The sequence below is a fragment of the Pagrus pagrus genome (assembly GCF_965226575.1).
Source record: "Pagrus pagrus genome assembly, chromosome: 3".
NCBI lineage: Eukaryota > Metazoa > Chordata > Actinopteri > Spariformes > Sparidae > Pagrus > Pagrus pagrus.
The window spans coordinates 36733350-36756735 of NC_140187.1; the positions used below are offsets into that span (position 1 = coordinate 36733350).

The window sequence follows — 23386 nt, forward strand, 5'->3', positions numbered from 1 at the left end:
ATGAGTAGAAGTAAAAGTACCTGTGTAAAAAACGACTTTGGTAAAAGTGAAAGTACTGATCCAAATATCTACTCAAGTAAAAGTAAAAAGTACAGGCTCTGACACGTACTCAAAAGTATTATTAATAGTAAAAAGTATTTCTATTGCACAATTCACTGCAAAGCGAATAACCACACGATAATTTATCTGGAATCCATTTCATCAATGTTATTGTTTGAACAAACATTGTTCACTTAAGTTTACCTGCCAAACACAAGATGTATCCTAATGTACTTTACTATAGTCAATCGTAGGCATTTGTATTGTACACTTCAGGTTTACACATCACACTTCTGAACGTTAAATCTTGGACCGGGACTGGCTACTAAACTGTGGTGTCACAAATCATGCTCGTAGGCCCAACTCTTAATCAACTTTTTTAATAGCACATCAGGCAACAATTGTTTCTCACTGTACAGGTGGTGTGTCATTGTGAGTGGCCAGGGACTACGTATGAAAATACTGTGTCCCTGCCAAATAAAATAAAAATGAAACAAATTTGCACACTGTGTAGTCAGTGAAGCTCAACTGAAAAACCCTTCACAATTATGACGCGTGCTCCTCAGATAAAAGTAACTCACTGTTTACACTTAGAAGACACATGCTCGACCCCTCTCTCCAAAATATATGCAGTGTTTCCTCTAGGATTTTCCCCTAACCCGTTTTTAGTCTGTACTTCCAGGGAAAGTATGCTCTACTTTCTCACTAATTTCAGGGAAGCATTCTCTACTGGTAGAGTAAGGACACCTCCTGAAGAGTGATCCAACCTACATGTATGAAACCCTCACATTGCTGTACTTATAGGGCTTTTCCATAGTCACGGCACGGCACGGCATTACACGGCACGGCGCGTTTTTTTTGCTTTTCCACTAGGGTTGGGGTCAGAGTTAGGGTACTGTTTTTGTAATGCCTCGGCCGTGGTTCCAAGCGGGCCGAAGCTCCACTAAAACGTGACGTCAGCCGACTGCCTTACACTGATTGGCCAACGAGTGTCGTCACTGGAAGCGTCATAAGTGCGACGTCCGACCAGACTGTAAACACAACTCAACCCCGGCATTTTTAAAACCGGCTGCTCTGCGACAACACGTAACCCGTCATACTCGAGAAAAATGGAATCGCATGGTCAACGCCATGGTCGGTCGACGAGGTCCACGCGTTCCTCTCTTTAGTGGCCGAAGAAAGAATTCAAAGGGAGCTCGACGGCACAACACGAAATGAAAAAGTGTTCAAGGAGATCGCCCAGCTTTTGGCCGCACACGGGTACCACCGTACGCTCCAGCAACGTAGGGAGAAGCTAAAAAAGCTCAAAAGCGATTACCGGGCCGTAAAAGACCACAACGGCCGAAGTGGGGCCAACCGAAAGGCCTGGAGGTGGTATGGCGAAATGGACGGCATTTATGGTCGCAGACCTTCAAACAATGGACGGGAGGGTGGTCTGGACTCGGCCACATCGTTGTCACAGACAATGATCGAGGATGGTAAGTGTTTTGTGACTTTTGTCTGTAGTAATCGTGAAAATAACTGGTTACGTATCCCGTTGGTGCAAAGCTCACTGAAATGTATTTACTCGTGTAAAAGTTTGGTTGTTGTCTGTTGTACACAGTGAGCTAGCTACTTTTAGCTATCGATAGCAAGCTAAGCTAAAACTTCCGTCCTCTGCTAGTGTGCTGTATCTTGCTCGTTCACGTGTTGCCATTCTGTTTTGTGCTTGTACTTAAGTCGTCGTGTGTATATTTTTTTGTTTTAGAATCCCTTCCCACAAGTGAGGAGATTGCCGACGACCCCCCACGTTCCCCTTCCCCTACCCCAGCACCACCAGCAGCAGCATCGACGCCAGTTGAAGCTTCGACGTCAGCAGATTCTGGTCCTTCGACGTCGAGCAACACACAGCGTGTGGTCACAGGTAAGAGACAGGGCAGACATAATACATAATATACGCTGGTCTGAAATGTAATAATACACTCTTACGAGACCGTTTGGTTTCATTTGTACAACCGACAGTGTCTTTTGATGTCTACATCATGTGCCTTTTTAGCCCTAAGTAAATGTATGTCCCCAGAAATATTTTTACAAGCCTGCTTTGGTTAATTACCCACTATTAATACTTTTCTTTATTGTTGTACAGGGAAGAGAAAAAGGGGGCTCTTCCAGCAGGATCAGGCAGCTGTGCTGAGGGAGATGCAGGCTGAGGATGTATCGCAGCAGGAGCAGAACCGGGCTCAGCGAGATAACCACATTCAGTTGCTCCTTGCTGATGCCCGAGATGCCAGACAGTTGGAAGCAACAATGAGGAGGGAGGAGAGTGCACAGAGGGCTGCATTCAACCAGTCATTCCTTGGTCTCCTGGGCCAGCTCGTCCACGCAATGAGTGACCGGCGTACATAAAACATTCCCCTCACCTGGACCTGGTCTCAAGAGACATACATACTTTGGACTTTGTAAATAGTTGGTTTTGCGCTTTACTTTTGTTTGTAATAAATGTGTGATTGTATCAAGACTTTCTGTTTCATTCATTTGTCTGTACACGTGCAGAAAAGGGGTTAAAAAGCAAAAGTTAAGATTTCCTACCATATACTTTTACTTCTATTTACATTACATACATTGTATTTGTCAGTAAATCCTTATAACCTTGGTAAATTTATGAACAAAAGTGGAGACATATTTGCAAAATACAAAAAGGTTTTATTTTTGGTCAAAACACACAGTAAATGTATAGTGCACATCTCCCATTCTGTACATCAGTACACACATAAGGGCAAAATAAATGTTTAGGCACTTGACAAAAAGTGACGCATCAGACCCTCCCTAACATCTCTGCCCTCCTCCTCTGCACCCTGTGCCACTGCTACCACAGGCTCAACTGCTGTTGCTGCAGGTGTGTCCCATTCTGTCACATAGGTCTCTCCATGATTTTCGCACAGATTGTGCAGAGCACAGCAAGTCAGCACCATTGACTTCACAAGTTCAGTGTCCGAGTCGTTCCTTTTCAGAAGGCATCTTCCTTTGAGCCTGCCGAAAGCATTTTCAACAACCACTCGTGCTCTGCTGAATTTTCTATTAAATACTTGCTGTTCGTCTGTCAGTCGCCCGGTGTCCTGAAAAGGTTTTAGGAGCCAGTTCTGCAGGGGGTAAGCGGAGTCCCCTAGGAGGTAATAGCCAGCAGTCACCCCACCAATGTTTCTTGTGTGAGCTGGGAAGTGGTTTCCCCGGCTGGCTAACTCCCACAGTGTAGAGAGTCTCAGGACCCTGGCATCATGTAGGCTCCCTGGCAATCCAGCAAACACGTTCCAGAACAGCCCCTTTCCATCAACCACACCTTGGAGAATGATGGAGTGCCACCCTTTACGGTTAAAATAGTCACAATGATATTCCTGTGGTGCTATGATAGGGATGTGTGATCCATCGATGGCACCAACACAGTGTGGGAGCCCCCATCTGTTCTCGTTGTAGGCAGCTATCTCTCTGAATTTCTCCTCATTAGGAAAACGGATCTGCTCTGGGACCAACACCGTCTGTGCAGCAGCACAAAACTCCTGCACACACCGGCACACTGTTGTTATGCTGACTCCAAAAAGGTGTCCAATGCTTCTATACTCAGAGCCAGTAGCAAGCTTCCAGAGTGCGATAGCCACTCTCTTCTTCAGGGGCACACATTCACGGAAGCTGGTGTCTTGCCACTCCATAATCGGGCGCAGTTTGTTGCACAGGAAATCCAACGTTTCTTCGGACATTCGGAAATTCTGCACCCACTGCGCGTTGGTGAAGCCAGGGACAACTATATCCCACCACTCGGAGGCTCGGTTAAATGCCCAGACCGACGGCTTGCGGCGGCGACGCAAGTCGAGAACCATCTGAAACACACACACATACAGCATACACATTTTAATGCTTTATAGTGATAGCCAGCAGCCATTATTGTGCACGACGACTGCTACCAAGCTAGCGATAGCAACATTAACTTACCCCCAAACGTCGTCTTTTTGCAGCTCGTATTCTCTCGTCCTCGGCTTCATACTCCTGTATGGCTTTCAAAACCTTTCTGTACTTTTCAATTGTATTTTGTCTCGCCGCCTGGATTCTTCTCTGGCTCTCTTCTTTAGCTCTGTGTGTGACAACAAGCCACAGAGCGAGCAGCAAATACACGATCGCCTCGGTGTCCTCCATTGTTTGTGATGGTGTTCTTGTTTTCTTCCCAGTTTTGTGCGTGCGTCGCGTGTAAATGACGTCACGGCAGTTTCGCAGCCATGGTATGACGACCCCACCCACGTCGAGGAGATACTATGGAGGTACTAGTTGTAATGGAAATGCACCCAAACTCGGCCGTGCCGTGCTGTGCCGTGTAGTGCCGTGCCGTGACTGTGTAATGGAAAAACACCATTAGAGTAGCCTATGGATGGGAAAATAGCACCTGCCATGTGGTTTCTGCGTAATTAAATAATAAAAACATTTAATAACTCTCTGAATGACTCATTATTGTGCATGTAAAGATGTATATTATTACATTACTGCATTGTTTGTGTTTTGTCCTGGGATGACAATACAAGACTTCCATGAATGTGCATTCAAGAGAGGTAAGTTTGCTTTGTATTCCAGCCGGCCTGTTATGAGCAAATTTCTATACTATTGATCCATTTCATAACATGTTCCAAGTGATACAATTAAGTAGGCTATAGGACAAAGCATAATACATCCCTGGCATGAGTGAAGCTTTCCTGCTGACATGTAAACAAAAATGACTGTCACAACTGCCATGAGCAAAGAGCAAAATCATTTGTTTATAGTGTACAGTAGCCTGCTACTGTACACTATAAACACTCTTTGTCATTGTACAGAGTAGACAATATGATTTGCTTGAACAGCACCTTAAAAAAACTTACTGTAGCCTATATTCATAGGCACACCCAGCCCTGCTCTCAATATAACACACTCGCATTCTGTAATCACAGTCAGTAAATAATAATATGAAAACAATATAAAATATCTTTCAACAAGAAAAAAAGATTTGTTTACTGTAAATGGATAAAGGTTAACAGATGCACAATGTTCAGCTGTCAGAAATTAAAAACTTCATATTTGGTTGTGATCACTCCTGTTCCTCAGCTCTCTCAGCTCTCAGCAGCCCGCGATCGCAGCTCCTTTGAAAGCACAAAGCTCAGAGCCGGACAATGACCACCGTCGTGATACAGTTAGCTCTGACCGGGGCTTTAGGTTTTGTTGAGCCGGGTTATGAACACAGAGCCTGGAGATGTTGAGCCTCCTTCGTAGTAAAGCCCTGAGGTCTACTCTTCATGTAACAACTGCGCCACCTCGTGGCTAAACATCAACTGCACTGAAGTCAACAAAACTTCATACGTTCTCATTTTCAAATGATTATGAATACTATTATTTTTATTTGAAGCCGGGTCAGTCTTGACTGTGGGTGTTGGGGACCTCTGTGTCTGCTAGTGTCTATAATACAACAATATTTTTGTGGACATTATCAAACGGAAGAACTTTTATTTTGAAAAGCACAGGGCAAGGAAGCACATTAGCCGGTCAGAGGACCCGCCCACCAACGGAAACAAAATATTGAGTGGTAAATTCGTTTTGTAAGTGAGAACCAAAAAACAAGAAAACGAGCTGAACTTTTGATTTTCGTTTTTTGCCCCAAAACGAAAAAACGGCTTGTTTATTGGGTTCTGCTTGTGTCAATTATTTCTAGAAAACAGACTGATAAAATGTACCTTGGTCAATTTTGATTGTCTTTTCGTTTTTTGATCTTTAACAGCACATTAAGGCCGATGACTGACCGGAAGTGTCTGAACTTCAAAATAAAAGCCCAGTGAATTAAGTTTTAGCCGTAGACAGTAGATGAATGGCTTATAAAAAAAAAATCTTCTTTGTAAATGTTGTGTTTTGAGCACATTAATACATATTCAAAGCTGTGTTTATTTTTACACATTAGCGACAAGCTCATCGTTTAGTTCATCTCCTCGCTGCGCTGGGTCTCTGTCTCCGCTGCGCACGCTGTAGCGATTCGCTTCCATTCAGTCAGATCATTTTCACAGCGTGTTCTGCCGCCTGTCTCCGGTCCCAACCGGGCTCCGGACACGGAGCAGAGACTGTCCGACAGACTGTCCCTCTTTGAAGCAGAGGATGAGGTCAACTTCACTCCCGCTTCTGATCTTAAACAACACTGAACTTCAAAATAAAAGCCCAATGAATTGAATTATAGCCATAGACTGTGCTGACTCAATCCGACCCTGAGATCTCCAACCCCGGGCATATTTGGCAGGTGGCAGCGGCCCCTTTATGGTTCTTTTCTACTGTCCTGATCGTCCCAGCTACACCCAGGCGCAAGAGGGCAAGAGGACTTCTTGTCCCACCACTCTCAGGAGTTGTAGTGGTAACTGTTAAGTGTAGCCTAATTGGCAGCTTAGATGAGGGGATCACCTCCGCCGTGCATAATAGTCGCGCGTAATGACAGCTCTTCGCTGGTTAAACACAATAAACTGCGCGACTTCTTGCATGTTTGTCTCATGACATGATGGAACCTACACAGAGGTATACAGACAGGTGGATCAGGCCCCAAAATCCATGTTGTTCATTTACCAAAAAACACCAGCAGGTGTCGCACTGCGAGCGTACCCTCAGTAATTAAACTGTTTAGCACAAAGTATGGATAAAAATTATGAAACTTTTCGGATGAGATGACCTTGAGGGTACGCTCGCAGTGCGACACCTGCTGGTGTTTTTTGGTAAATGAACAACATGGATTTTAAAAGGGGAAAATAAAGGTTGTGATTGGATCTCCAGTGTGGAGAGAGGATTTACACTCAATGTCCTGTAAACATCACACTGGAACGAAGTCTGTCACTGACATAATCTTAACAATGATACTATTATGATTTGTATGCTTGCTGGCGACGGAATGAGTTTCGCAATGGGCGGACAGACTGTAGGCTAGTGGGATAACTGTAGATTCATTGATAAGACTGTCAGGCACACACAAAGCCAGTAATAGCCTACACTGTTTTCGGTATATAATAATGCTGTGTGATGCTAACACTCAGTTAATGTAGCTACGAACCAACTTCCACTCCATATTTATCCATAAATGGACGAAGACGTCCTGAACCAGCTGTCATATCAATTTGCCGCCTGATCCACCTGTCTGTATACCTCTGTGTAGGTTCCACCATGTCATGAGACACATATTGATAACAATGTATATTAAAACAGCAAACATATGCGAGACCTGTGCATTCAGAACTGTTTTTGGATAAATAAAATCAGTCACTTACTGTTGACACGACAGTACCCAGCAAACATTTTGACGTCTATTTGACGTCTAATCAACATCGGTCAGGCAGGTCGATTCGACGTCTACCAGAGGTGCTGAAATGAAAGTTTTTCTGACGTCATTTTGACGGCATCAATTCACGTCGTTTCGACGACATATCAACGGCTCACAGAGCAGGCTACTTCAATCTATGTCATTATTACGTCGCATAGACAACTTTTCAACGTCTCTACGTGACGTCTATTTGACGTCTAATCTACGTCAGTCAGGCAGGTCGATTCGACATCTACCAGAGGTGCAAATTAAAGTTTTTCTGATGTCGTTCTCATGACCGACGTCATTTCGATGGATCTTAGACAGCATCAATTCACGTCGTTTCAACGGCATATCAACCTTTGTCAAAATACACATGTAATGTATTGCATTTAAAAATATGTTTACCTAAATCGAGTTTCAACTAGTGCCTACATAAGTGGCATTACCACATCCATATATTCTATGACAAACACAGCTCTTGTGCTGTAGCCTATGCTCAATGCTCTAATCTACAACTATTTAAATTAACTTAGCAATTTCAGCAAAAAAATCCTTAAAATGCAAAGAGGTCAAAAAGTCCAATAGACAACACCAGCAAATTTCACATTTGCCAACTTAAAATATCACAGGAATGGTGAACCTGGTTAAAACTTTCATAGTAAATAAACTCACCTGTGATAAAGTTAAAAATACTCGAGTAATGTTCACCCATACTGTAAAATACAAGTAGTACATGGACTAATCTCAGGTAAAAAAAAAAAAAAGACAGCATTCAGGACCAGATATATGTAACGAGTTATCTATATATTGAATAATTGAATAAAAAACGAACATGTTTATGGGAACAAATGTTTTATTGACTTCCTTTTTATTGCAGTCCTGTGGGGGTCTGCCCCTTGCCCCCGCTCCTTGCTGGGGCATGTTTAAGGTGGTTCTGAATCACACTCTCTATTTCTGCATCTGTGGCCTTTGGACTCCATTTCTTCACAGCAGCTGGAGAGAGGGCATAAGAAAAAAATAAACATTTTTACAGAGCGCCTATTCAGATGTTAAATGCACTTTATAGATGGCAAGAACAAATTGTTTTGGGAGTTGAAAGAGTAATGAAAGAACCACTTCTTAGAGCCACTCAGTAGCCTGAATCTGATGGTTCCTAATAAAGCCAGTAGGCATTAACAGTCTGTGCTATGGTAGCCCAGCTGATGCACATGAAACCCATTCAGTAATTTAAATTATATCAATCTTAGTTTCTTACACTTGATGACATGGAACATCTTTGTGGCTTTAAAAGGCAGTTTGTTTCTTTGCCCCCCTCCATGCATGTTGAACCTCGCCATGACTCCATTCGTCATGAGCCTGTAAGACAAAATTAATAAAATAAAACAACGTTTTCGCCCATCTGGACGGCCCTTTAAAGTGTTTTGGTTCTGTAACGATGCTAAACTGAGAGTTGCACAGATGTTCGTCTCGGTTTAGCATCGAGCACCTCACGTAGCCTGTGAGCTAACTCAGGGCTAGTTTCACACGGCAGCTAACCCAGCTATCTGTAACAATACACGATGCAGCAACAAAATCAAAACTCTAACATGCAACTGATAAACAAATAATGTCTTACCAAACACGGTTTCATTTTAAATTACAGTACTTTTAGTAACTCACCTTTCACAGGTGTCTGTGTCTCCTCCTCGTCAACTGACACTGCAAAGTTCTTCTTGCGCATGCGTAGGAAACCGTTAGGTGCGCTAACTACGCGAGGAAAAATAGTTCCTAGATGGATGCTAGAATCACAAACATTTCAGCCCACATTGCCAATATGATACTACATTATTTTCTTTAATTCACGAACATATTTCCATTATTTCGAATAGTTTATAACATTCGTGCGTTGATATGTCGTTGAAACAACGTCTAAATGACGTTGGTCATTTCAGCCCCTCAGATAGACGTCAAATCAACCTGCCTGCCCGACGTTAATCAGACGTCCCGACATGATTGGATATCTGCATCTCGACACAGCAGTAGATGGAGGAAATCATTCTTGACAGTGTTTTTCCTGTTAAATATGTTTTCTTTGAGATCGTATTCCCCCTAATGTTATCATGTCGAAAAAAAGTCGAATTAAAGTCACGTCGTGACGCGACGTCGATTGGACGTCTTCATCTAGATGCAGGTCGAGAAAACGTTTTCTGGCAGTGTTTATTCAGTTAAACCGCTCTAAAATGCATATTTAATTAGGTCATATTTGCCATGATATTATTTTATGATGTTGAAAAACAGTCGAATTAAAGTCACGACGTGACGCGACATCGATTGGACGTCTTCATCTAGACGCAGGTCGAGAAAATGTTGGGTAGTAAAAAGCCGAAATACCCGAGTCCTTGGGGAGACGCTAAAAACGTTTGTTTCTTGCAGTCCTGAGACTGGAGCCGGCCTGAGACTGGAGGCTGCACTGGAAGCGACCCCACACTGGAGGTCTGCAGCCAGACGCTCTTGGCAAAGTCAGCCAGCTAGCAGAGAGTTGAGCACGTTGTTGGCTACTTTGTTGCGCATGCGCGAGCAAGGCACCGTGGGAAATGGGGACATCAATAACCCGAAAACATAAGCCCGAAAACGAAAATAGATTCATTATTTCATTTTGGTTTTCCCAATTATTGTTTGCTCTGTTTTGAGTTTAAAATAGAAAAACAAACTCCAATCTTCCATTTTTTGGTCAAACAGAAAAACGAAATATTGACTGTTTTTTTTGTTTTTCGTTTGCTAAATTGAATGGAATAATTGAATGGACGGATGATACATGGACCCAAAATAAAAGCATTTGTTATTGTAACCTATTAGGTCCGTGCACAAAGTGAGTCTCCATTGTTCACGTTGTATAATGAAACATCCCATTTTGGGGGGTATTTCCTATTTCATTGTCTTAAGACGTGTAATGCTGCTTGTTCCTTTATCCAACTTGATATTTCCGCCACTTTCCCACAACTGAGAGAGATAATCTCTGGGATTTTCAAAGTAAACACACCGTGTCTGAGGCGGAGTCCGAGCCGCTGCTGCTGCTGCTGCTGCTCATCAGGTAAGTTAGTCAAACTTTTTTTTGTTCACCTTATCCACCAAACGTCTCCAACCAAACACTGTTTAAAATGTGTTTACCTGCCAGGAACGTAGTTAGCTGTTAACTTCAGAACATAGCCAGTGCTAACAATGCTATTTTGTTTGCAGGTAAAGTTGCTAGCTGTTGTAGCTAATGCTAACGTTATGCTAACCTTACTCGTTCGTGTTTTGCACGTCATTTTAATATTTGTCCATCTAAGTCCGTGTGAAATGCCTACAATTATGCTAGAAGTGAGTTAACTGGGCCCTGCTCAGTCATATAAGTAAGGCTTAGGGGTGTTTTGATATTAATTTTGATGTATTAAACTGTAGTGTGGTCTGTGTTCACAAATGTATGTTACCAGCAGTGTTTGTGCATGCAGACAGACTGCAAAGTAAAGAAATATTCTAAATAATATAATTCATGTCATGTATCCCTATAATTAGTCAGTGAAAACTAAAGCTACAATTAATACACTGTTCATCTGTGGATGTACAGTTGACACTATCAAAATAAAGAGGAAAGATGAACCTCGGCCATATATTTTCTTTATGCAGTCTTTATGTAAGACATCTGTCTTTAAACCTAACAAAATATGACCTTTTATTGCAGAGTATCCAGAGGAGTTTATTTGGAGAAAGTGAATTTCTTTTTCTAACTTTATTTCTAAACTTGGACAAGAATCATTTCCACTCTGCACACCACCCTACAAAGTTTCCTCAACTCCAGCCTGCTCAACTATAGCTAAAATACAAAATCCTCACACACCCTTTTTTCTGAAATGAGAGTGATACAGCAGCTACACTAATGATAATGTATAACTAATAAGAAGTCTGAACTTTGTTTATATTTGTTAATGTTAATTTCACATCTTCTCCTGAAGTGGTAGTTCAATCATTGCTATACAGGCACACCACTGTTAAATGAGTGTAATAGCACTACACTCTCTAGTGTATGGTTTCTTTCATCAATTTGAAATAAACTTGACATCTTTGTTGTTATTGTCATTACAGCTGAAGTGGAAGGTCCTGTGTTGGCCCTGCCTGACACTGCTCATGGCCAGGGATGATGTCTGCCCTAAGTCCAGGGCACCAATATCTCAGGAGAGTACGGTGGCTGTGGCTGGCCTGTCCGAGGCCATGCAAATAATTAGACGCACTTTCTAAACATGTTGTTGTTGTTGTGTTAATAAATGTGATTAGTTATATAGTTGTGACACATTGTGTTCAGCAATTAAATGTAAAGTTGGAACTCAGAACCTGACTCTGATGTGTTTGTTAACTGCACTGTTCTGACATTATCTCAATCTACACATCCTACAACACACCATTTCCTTTAGTGGGTATTTTATAACTCCCTCCACTTCTTTAAGACATTTTGCATTTTAATTGGCTTATAACTATGGTAAGAGAGGATACAAATACACCAGTAAAAATAACTTTATTAATCTAATTAGACCATGTGTATACCTTCATTGATGAATACAACCAACAAATACAATACCACAGTGATTTATAATGACTTCATTTTCTGGGACCAGTGTGAGCTACTACATGTTTCATGTGGGTACTGTACAAAGATTAACCATCTCTTCTAATTAAAAGACAGTGTTTAAATACAAAACTGATTCAGTGTTGAAACTCCTTCACTCCTGAGGTGAGCGACACTCCTTCCACATAGATAGTAATCTATCTAGATTACTCAGTAGTAAATGACTAAAAACACAGCAGTTATTGCACATAGTTATTGCCTGAGGGGAGGATGGGGAACAGGGAGTGTCCGAGGTGTCCTGCTGGACTAAGGACGCAGCCCTTGGGGAGGCCGGTGTATGCTGTGTGATGCTGGAGGTGGTGTGGTGGCTGATCCTGACGCACTGGGTTCTTTTGGTGAGGAAGTCCTTAATCCACCTGCATAGAAGGTCTGCCTGACCCAGTGTTTGTAGTTCGTCAGTCAGTTTTCTGTGTAGTGGATCTATTGGTCCTGTATGAAAATTGGTGTCGGTCGAGGTCAGGAGGGATGCATGCCTTAATGTGGGGCAGTAGTCTCTCGAAGCATTTTCATAATCACCAACGTGAGGGTAATCATTCAGGCTTGTGATGGCTGAGGTTTTGGGTGCAGGGATTATGGTGGCAGTTCTCAGACATCTGCCTCTCCAAGGGTCTCATAAGCTCTCTACTCTGGTCCTCTGGATACTCTGCAATAAAAGGTTATATTTTGTTAGATTTAAAAACAGATGTCTTACATAAAGACTGCATAAAGAAAATATATGGCCGAGGTTCATCTTTCCTCTTTATTTTGATGGTGTCAACTGTACATCCACAGATGAACAGTGTATTAATTGTAGCTTTAGTTTTCACTCACTAATTATAGGGATACATGACATGAATTATATTATTTAGAGTATTTCTTTACTTTGCAATCTGTCTGCATGCACAAACACTGCTGGTAACATACATTTGTGAACACAGACCACACTACAGTTTAATACATCAAAATTAATATCAAAACACCCCTAAGCCTTACTTATATGACTCAGCAGGGTCCGGTTAATTCACTTCTAGCATAATTGTAGGCATTTCACACAGACTTAGATGGACAAATATTAAAATGACGTGCAAAACCGCTGATAATAACAAAGGAGTAAGGTTAGCATAACGTTAGCATTAGCTACAACAGCTAGCAACTTTACCTGCAAACAAAATAGCATTGTTAGCATTGGCTATGTTCTGAAGTTAACAGCTAACTACGTTCCTGGCAGTTAAACAAATGTAGCGTTGTCGTCCGTTCAGAATATCAAAAAAAAAACAAAACTTGTTTTTCTGTTTTTTTAATTTGGTTTTGAAACAAAAAAACGAAAGAACGTTGGGTACACGGATTGTGCGTGTGTGCATGAGTCAGTAGCGGTTCACCCAAAACGCACACTACGGACGTTGCATAGGGCCCCGCAAACTAATAGAGGCCCAGTGAAAAAAAAACAAAAAAAAAAACGTGACACGTCGCACACGTGTCCCAGATTCCCAGCGCATCAGCCTAGCAAGACAGCGTTTAGCACGCCACGATAGAGCAGAGTTATCCCTCGGGGAATGAAAAAAGGAGGAAGAAACAGCATGACAATGAACTGCGGGAACAGCAGTCCCTCCCACTCTCCTCTCCGGGTGGGAGAGTGGGAGGGACTAGTTCGTGTTTGACCTCCATTAACAGGGCGGTGAGCCCTGGGTGAACCCCGGTCTCCGTGTGCGTCTTGCTGGCTTCTATAATTTTAGTTGTAGTGTAGTTACAACTGCACTTATACAAAATGGAAAGTAATGGATAAATATTGACTAAGATTTAATTTTGTTTGCTTGGATGAATGGTGAGTTATTTCAAACATTAACATTTTTACATGTTTATGTTTTACATTTAAGACTGTATGATTGTTTGTTTACACTTTTAGTTTGATTTGATTTGTTCTGATTTGGTCTGAATTTATTCTTAGTTAGACCAACAGGTGGCGACAGTGCAATATGTTTAAAGGGGGGATGAGTGGAAGCATTGGGTGTCAGGTGCGACTGTTGAAAATTTTTGGAGTTCAGTTAGGAGGGCCCCTTAGCAGAATTTTGCCTAGGGCCCCATGGAGGTCTGAACTGGCTCTGGCATGAGTGTAAGATGTAGTCTGATCAAAGGGTGTTGGATGGCTGGAAAACAAACAAACAAAAATGCACTGGTGGAGGGAGAAGTGAAGAGTAGAGCAGTAAGGCAGTCATGAGAGGTGGGGCATTTATAGTGAGCGGACCGGGCCCAGGTGCTTCAACTATGCGGTGGCTCTGCCTCCTGGGTCCCAGGAGCTGCATAATAAAACAAACAGGATAAGCAACAAGCAGCATAAACAATGAGCAGTTGGCTGTCACATGGGTGCGCAGAATGGTTGGAGACTACTTTTTAACCCTAACCCTTTTAATCAGGCTATATTAAAACATGTATTACCACAATTTCAGGCTAGTTACTCAAAGACCTATCTTTTTAACAAGTACTTTATTGTTAATTCCCTTATGTGTCCATCTTTATGGACATACAATTACAGTCTCATTATTGCAGCTTTATTCAAGTGAGCAATGGTGTTCCTGATAAATAAAAACACAAGGACAACAACAAAATAAGGCATGATGCAAATATATTACTGACAGTCTCAATAATGATTTGTAAAGCATTTGTACTAACTCGCAAAAACATATTTGATCCGTCAACTATAAATTTAGCCAACAATAACTGTGCTATCTTCTCTAAAACAGAGCCAAGGTATTCACTTTGGAAACCACTCGGACCCTTTCTCTGCAGAGTGTGAAATAGCCAATGCCAGCCAGGCCACTAGCCAGCGGCCCCTGCAGATGGCAGAAGGACTCATCGCCAGCAATATGAATATCACCAACACAAGTCACAGGTCTGTGCTCACGCTGATGTGCTCATCTTTTCCACATATCAATTCAACTTTTTTCCCCAGGTTTCCCAGCAGAACATTGCATTGTAGCAAAATGTTATGCATTTCACCTGTCAGTGGTTTAATTTAAATTGGGTCTTGGCATCCTTGTGTGACAGGATACATAGTAAACGTTGTGTAGTGATTCAATGTAGGAGCTGGTAATGTCTGTTAGGTGTTCGTCTTGGATGTTTTGTTTGTATGTGTATGTATTAAGTATGTGTTTTCTGTATGTATTTTTGTTTTTATGTATTAAGTATGTGTTGTTTGTTGATGGTTTGTATTTGTCACTTATGTAAATGAAAGACCCCAGGAAGAATAGCTGCTGCCTCGCAAAAGCTAATGGGGATCTTAATAAACTAAACTAAACTTAATGCTGTGGCTGATTGGTGTAAATGAGCCCAGCTGCATTTCATCTGATTTCCATAAAATAATGCTAAGTAAGTTCTGATGCTGAGCTGTTGGATCCTTATAAACCTTGCTTTCACCATGCAATAAGACTTTAGAAATGCTAGGGCGGTACAAGTTGTCTGTTTCCACTTAGACAGATAAAACTGAATAAAATGATAAATCTTTAAACCTGTATTACCACTGTTGGGAAACAAAGGTAGGGCAGATGTGGTTATTGGCAACTAATAATTACTAATAGTAATTATTAATATTAATAATACAATTATTAATTAAATCAATAAAACGGGGCACCACCCTGGAATCAGGGACCAATAACCAGATCGGAAAACAGTCTCAAAAGAAGTGTTCACTTTAAATGTAGATATTTGTAAGGTATTTAATATTAAAGGAACAGTGAAGGAAATGAATCCGAGCACTGACCATCACAACTAGCAGTTACCACAAAGCACATGCACAAATAATAATAATCACAGAAAACTGCTCTGTACAGTATAATAGAATGTATTAATGTTAGCAAATTGATCAATAATCAATAATACTTCAATCAAGAAACATCTATCATTCAACTACAGCAGCTAAACTATGAAACTAAATGGAGGTGACCTCACGAGCCTTTAATCACAGTGTGATTTGGACAGAGTTAGACTCTGATGTTCTGAATTTGGTGTGGGTGCTACCATGACACATGTCAATATCATGGTGGGGTTGTTACCGATTAGTTTTCAACAAGCTGCTCATGAGACTATGCGTGTGCGTTTACCCGAACGTATGTGTGTGTGTGTACGTGTCCACCTTAATCCAGCGTGCTTCCTTGGCGTGGATAAAAGGCGTTGGCCTGCTACAGCATCCTGTGACCAGGCTGATGGTGGTTGTTCTCCGTGTTGTAGCAGAGGAAACAGCAGAGTCCATGTGGGCGAAGAACATAGGGCAGGCGGGCATTTTCTGAGGGGAAATTCTTCTGTAGGCAGGGATGAGAGAGGCTGGGTTGTGCAGCTCTCCTCTGGATCCGGAATGTGTTTGGTAAACACGGGACAGACTTGGCTCGACCAGTGAGATAAAAGACTAGGCAAAGGTAAAATCCAAATGTTGGGATGCTCCCTTTGAGTAACAGCTGTGCAGACGGAAGCTGATGCTCCCAGCAACATGTTACAAATGGACTGCTTGAGTTGGGGCGTGCAGCGGTTTTTACTCTCAGTGCTGTGCCACCGGAACTCTGCCAACCATGTGCCACCTACTGGACACTAGGGTTGGTGCAGTTTCCTTTGTAAGGCTTTGTTAGTGCGTGGAGGCTGCATTTTTAGACTTTGGTTTACCATGCAGGCCTCTCTATTGTTAGAACCATGTGGTCCTGCTGTTTAACCTTAAAAGTCAAAGAAAAAACATATTTAAGCAAAAGGGTCACTTTGGGGAAAAACTAAAGTTGTCTGAAATATAATGACTTGTTGAATTGATGTCTTTTGCCTTGTATCATGGGGCTTAACTGAAAGCTTGTAAGGGAAATTCTCCTTTGTGAGGTTGAGAGTTGCTAAATCTCAGAAGAATTGTAGACACAGCGTGATGAATCAGATCTCTTTAATACATGCAGCATGGAGAGAAGACCTGAAGTGTTCTCTCTCGTCTTCCAAATGTTTCTGACTTAAATACAAAACAGAGTGGGGGGTTACAACATTTCTTCCCAGAACAATGACCCCTTGATGTTTGGTGGATCGTCTCTTTCCCAGGACAGTGACCCTTTGCTACTTCATTAGAATGTAAATGTTGTCTACCATCTATCTTCCTGTAACACCTCAGACGAGAGGCAATTGTCTCTTGTCTGACTCTATGACACTTACAGCAAAAGGGGTTTCTCCCCTTTTGTTCTCACATCCTGATATGGTGTTTACAGTATATTTCTTACTGAATGGAAAACTATTTAATTTCTCACATTCCTCCCTTTTGACACAAAGTGTCAACACACATTTCTGGGAATTAAATTTAAAATTCAAATAAAACAAAACCATTAACAGCAACCAGCAATAACAAAACAACGACAAAAAAAACACTTAATTTGACCTCAAAAATTATGACTCTTCGTTATGGTACATAGAAAATACAACAACAGCATTAAAGCAAATCAATTAGTTCATCAGCATTGAACTCCAAAAACCATTTTGTTCAAACTACTAAACTGTTTTTTTGTTGTTGTTTTTTTTATTATTCCTTGATCAGCTGCGCTATTGTGGTTGTTCTGATGTCATCTTCCTCTGGGGTCACTTGATTCTGTGTAGTCGGCATGCCAATGTCACTTTTGTCCTCTGTGTCTTCTTTGGACCCTCGTTGTTAACAGTCCATTGCCATCCTTCTGTGATGGATGGGTGTCTAAATATCAGTATAATGACATCAGTTTGATTGGTGGTTGCAAGTGAATCAGTGGTGGTGTGATAGGTATGAATATATGAGGACGTTTGGAGTCCAATTGTTGCAAGCTTCTGAATTTGCAGGAACAGCTCTCATCTTGCTGTTAGGCTTAAGACCAGGATTGGTCTACAACGCTTGTGGTGACCAACCTGATGATGAAACTGTAGCCACGATCGTCCACCAGAAGTCCTCATCACTTTCCCCACAGATTAAGTTGTCTTCTTCTCAGAAGAATAATCGCTGGAGAAGGTTTACACTCGAATTCCTGGATCTGGATACACGTTTCTCCCTCAGCTATCCAGACACTGTTAGAGTCATTCACAGGTCTCCCGGCTAGATGTGGAGTTAGGCTCAGATGGGGCAGCTTTTACCTGAGGGAAGAAAAGCTTCAAGACATAGTTAAGCTCACAACAATATTTTAACATGTCATCATCCATTCCTGTCAGAGTTAAACTGTTTTGAGGAAACAGGCTGTTCATCATTCTCATAGGACAGCCAGTCAGTACCTCATAAGGAGACAATCGAGTTGTCTTATGTGGGCAGTCTCTCATAAACATTAATGCAGGTTAATTAATGCAACATTAAAGAGGTAAAACCTCAACTATTAATACATTTGTTTCTGTCACTAATTTTGTTAGTTTTGTTTTCAGGGTCTGGTTAGCCTATTCCACTGCACCTCCACTAGCTGGATGGTAGACATGTTTTTTTTTTTGTTTTTTTTTAGGTTTATCTACAGGCTTTCAGAGAAGCTTTGAATTACACTATTTATAAAATAAGACCCATTATCGCTAGTTAATTTAGATCGAAGGCCCTCAACATGGAATTACGTCTCTCAACAATGCTTTTGTTACTGAGAGCAAACTGAAGCGACTGTAGCATTTTTACATTGGAAGCATTCAATCCATTTCGGAAACATGTCAACAATCCATCATTAAATGCTCAAAGGGACCTTCAGGTTTAGGATGGCTGACAGGGGCATTGCTACACCTCTGCCAACATTATTAGTTGCACAAATTACACCATTTTTACAAAAAATACGGCAAAAGTTGAAAATCCTGGCGTATACCACAATCTATTTACAATATCCAACATCCCCCCTTTTGACTCATGGTCAAGACCATGAGTCAAATTTGCCAAAAAGGGAATATAGCTTTTTGCAGTACTGTGTCTTCATGCAGCCTTCATGAGGCTAGATGAGGTTTTGTTTTGTTTTTTTTTGTTTATTTTTTTTTTTTAAAAACCTCAGCTCCTGTTTAAAGCAAAAATACATCATTAAGGGTGTTGGACAGACATAAGCATCTGTAGAGTGGGGGAGGCAGATGACAGAGCAGCTGCCTTTGACACCGGGACAACAGAACCTGTATGAGCTTGACATTTGCATACCACTACAGAGACAGGTAGAAGTAATGCAGACAAGAGGTTACCGATGGGACTTCTATGTGCTATAAGTTCGCTGTAGAAGTAGGGAAACGTAAGTTATGACAGACATTAACTGCATATTTCAAGTCATTGTAAAACTGTGACGTCGTTTCCTGTTCCTAGAATTTAAAAAAAAATGAGTTACTGCAAAAATTTCAGCTGCCCGAGCAGACAAGAAGTTTAGCATTTTCAACTATGGCATTCTCAGTACATATTGCATATGAGACACAAGGGGATCCATCGGTCGGATTTTTCATAGCAGAACCATCTACAAAGAAGACAAAGTTAGGGTTAATAAGGGGTGTGTCAAAATAATGCGTCCTGTGGTTTTGACACAGACATGGATGTGCTCCTCCATTTTGAGCTGTAGGGAGCAAAGTTGATGGGTTAAGGTCAGTACAATGTTTTAGGGTGACATGAGACACCGTTAGTAGCACATTTGTTAGTGCAATATTCATGCTTTGATTAGGTGAGTAGTTTTTCTCATTGTTAAAAGAGCAGACAGCATGCAGAACATGAACAGTTAGAGGACAGATAGTGATCAGCTGTGGCCATAACTTTCTTTGGTAGCAACAGCTACAGCTCTTACACAATCTTATTATAGCTCTCTCTGTGGTGTAAAGTTATTCTGATTAATGACCTATAAGGCCCTGTTTGCCACCATGGGCTAAGTAAGGGTTTTTGCATAAACCACCACATTCAGAAAGAGTAGTAGTTTTTTCTTTTTTTTTTTTCAATTATGTGATCCTTGCGCAAATTCTAGGGTTTGGTAGGCCTAAACAAAAAACAAAAAAAAATTTCAAGCTTGATTTAAGTCAGTAGAGGCTGTTTCTGCCTCAAAAGTCAGTCAAAGTCAGTCTTGGTCAAATGTTTTCACCCATGTCATACAAGCTCCACTAAAGTAACTACAGACTATAATACATTTTTATCACTCTATCTATTTTGTCTCTTTCACTCAGCTGTCTCTCAAAGGGCTCAGACTACAGAAGTTTAAAAATAGTGGACACGGACATGAGGAGAGACTTATCATATGTTTTCCTCTAATCTAATCTAATTTCTAAAAGTGCACACACTACAGCAGGGGTGGGGAAACTCCGGCCTCCGGGCCGTATACGGCCCGCGAGACTGTTTGGTCCGGCCCGCGAGGCGATAAGTTTACCCACAATTAAATGCCCCCGCGGCTGGTGTCTGTCTTTCCGGGCCATGAGCAAGGTCATTGAACACAACATCAGCGTAACTGTCATCGCGTCGTGTCCTCAGTGATTGACAGGTGACAACAACGTGTGGAGACGGAACATGGCTACTAAAAAAAAGAGAAGTTGATGCGGAGTGTCGCTCTTTCCAGGACAAATGGACTTATGAATTCTTCTTTGTGGAAGTGAGAGGCTAGCCCGTGTGCCTGGTGTGTGGGGACGCGCTGGCCGTAATGAAAAAGGCAAACCTTGAGCGTCATTACAGCGCGAAACATGCTAAACTGGATGACCTGAAAGGACAAGAGCGGTGGATAAAGTTGTCGCTCTCCGACGGAGTTTGAGCGGCCAGCAAGCAGCTTGATCCAAACCGCGAGCGGACCAGGACAACGTGACGCAGGCTAGCTTCGTGGTCAGTAGCTAATTAGTGTGAATGCTTCAAAGCATTCACACTATTGTTCTTCTGGAATTTATTAAAGTTATTATTCTTCTTCCGTACGTTTTTCAGCTCGCTACTTCTCCTTCAAATTTTGTGCTACAGAAACCATTCAACTATCAAAATGTTCAGCTCGTTAAGGACATTACTGCTTCTATTTTTCATTTTTCTATCTTTCATACTTTTGGAAATATTCAGCTTTTTCTGCCAAATTTTCCCCATTCATCCTTATGGGGATTTTTTCAAATTTCGCTCTGCTACTACTTCAGCATACGTTCAGCTATAGAAACCGTTCAACTATCAAAATGTTCAGCTATTTATGCTCTTTCAGCCTTGTACTTTTCAGCTTTTTAGCTTTTCAGCTTTTTCAAATATTCAGCTTTTTCAGAAAAAAAATTAATATGGAAGCAAATGGGAAAATCTGCAAATCCTTTTCAAAAACTCATCCACTTTCAACCTCTTCTGCTCCGTCATACTTTGAGCTAGAGACACCATTCCAACTTTAAAGTATTTACAAGACCTTGAACTATTTAGCATGTATTCAGCTTTTTTAAATCTTTTACGGTTTTGAAATTATCACAGTTTTAGTTTGAAGGATTTTTAGCTCCTCTTCTGGGTTTATAATGGGTGTGTATTGCGTGAGCTAGAGTGGGTGACATCATCGCTAGAGTGGAGAGCAGCTGCAAAAACTTTAGAAAAAACTCTCTTCAGCTTGATTTGGGTCCCACAGCTTTTACTTCACATAGACAATATATACATAAAAATGTAGGAAATCTTGTTGGCTTTCATATGATGGTCTTATTTCAGATGTGCGACTTAAACTTTTGGCTGTAGAAGCCCTTGAGTGACAAGCACTCCAGCAACTCCCCCATAAGCCTCAGTGTTAACTTTGAGCCTAAATCTCTGGAGTGGAGCAGACGGTACCGGTTTTGTCTCTCGCTCTTGTGCCCTCATTTTTCACTCTACAGAAATAAAAAACACATCACATGGTTCAGCAATGTCTCCTGTTACTCACTGTACTCATATTTTGGCCATAACCATTACACTTTTTTCTAAACCTGCAGGTGTTTGGGAGGTGTTTTCCCATTCATTCTTATGGGGACATTTTCAACTTTGGTTCTGCTACTGCTCCAGCACATGTGCAGCTACAGAAACTGTTTGGCTGTCAAACTGTTCAGCTTTTTAAGCTCTTTCAGCCTATTACTTTCAGCTTTTCCCCCTTTTCAGCTTTATGTTCAGCTATAGAAACCATTCAACTATCAAAATATTCAGCTTCATGTTCAGCTAGAGAAACTGTTCAACTATCAAAACATTCAGCTTTATGTTCAGCTATAGAAACCGTTCAACTATCAAACTGTTCAGCTTTTTAGGCTCTTTCAACCTATTACTTTTCAGCCTTTCTTACTTTTCAGCTTTTGAAAAAATCTGCTTTTTCTGCAAATTCTTGACCATTCTCATACTTTTATGCATTTTTTATGCATTAGGCAAGTGTTTTCCAGCACATTCAGCAGATTTTGCAGAATCACTTCAGCCGTCAGCATTCACACTGTATTTTCGCAGGAAATGCAATTTTTCTAGTTTAGTAATAGCCTTATATGAGACAACTCAAATCTGTCATTTTCGAGTGATTTAAAGTTGCTATGAGATTTTAGGTTGCTGATTTTTTTCTTTAATTTCACATCAGAATGCTCTGAAATGATTTGAGGTACATTACAAGGTTGTCTACTATCAATCTGAGATGAAGTTGTTCAGTGGAAACAGGGAGTTTTCTTTCAATAGCAGACTGAATTCAGGGGGAATATAACTCAGACCTGTCATTTTCGAGTGATTTAAAGCTGATATATGACATTTTAGAGGGCTGAATTTTTTTAATTTCATGATTTGAGGTACATTATAAAGTTATCTACTGCTCAAACTACTAAACATCAGTGACTATAAAACCAACAGGAACAGATTATTAAAACATGAATTGGATTAAAACAATAAGATACACTGAGATGGATCAAATTGGCTAAAACATTAATTAATGGTCATGATATTCATGTTATTGCAATTAAGTTTAAAAGGCCATAAAAATATGTTGTGAGCTGCTTACCTTAAAAAAAAAAAAAAAAAATCATGGCCCCTGAGGGATGGTATGAAAATTGAAATGGCCCTCGATAGGAAAAAGGTTCCCCACCCCAGCACTGCAGGATATTAATACGGTTCAGAGGTGGACAGAGTACACAACTTCACTACTTGAGTAAAAGTACAGATACTCCTTGTCAAATATTACTCCAATACAAGTAAAAGTAGCTTAGTCAAAATATTACTTAAGTAAAAGTACTAAAGTATTTGTTTAAAAAATTACTTAAGTAAAAGTATTTTAAAAATATCTCAGGAAATACAGGAAAGGAAAGTAGCTTAATGTCATTATACAATACACTAATTCTGCTACAGACAGTTTATAGCTCAAAAATAAGCAAATAAAGGCAAGAAGCCTCAGAACACAGACTCAGCTGCATTCATCAACACATGAAATATATTGCAGACAGCTGCGGTCAGTTCAGTATATTTTTGCATCTGACATCCATGCTTTCTCTACATAAAAAAGATGTAGATGTAGGCACTACAAGAACTGATATTGACATTTACG

At 41.0% G+C, this 23386-nt stretch overlaps 1 protein-coding gene across 1 annotated transcript in view; it reads left to right on the top strand.

Moving 5' to 3' along the window:
* The window catches only part of LOC311253685 (dihydropyridine-sensitive L-type skeletal muscle calcium channel subunit alpha-1-like), a 344036-nt gene that overhangs the window by 306617 nt on the left and 14033 nt on the right, over positions 1-23386 (top strand). Inside the window, exon 41 of the mRNA XM_084347719.1 lies at positions 14714-14862. Coding sequence (XP_084203845.1) covers positions 14714-14862 — 149 coding nt within the window. The remainder of the gene's footprint in view (positions 1-14713; positions 14863-23386) is intronic.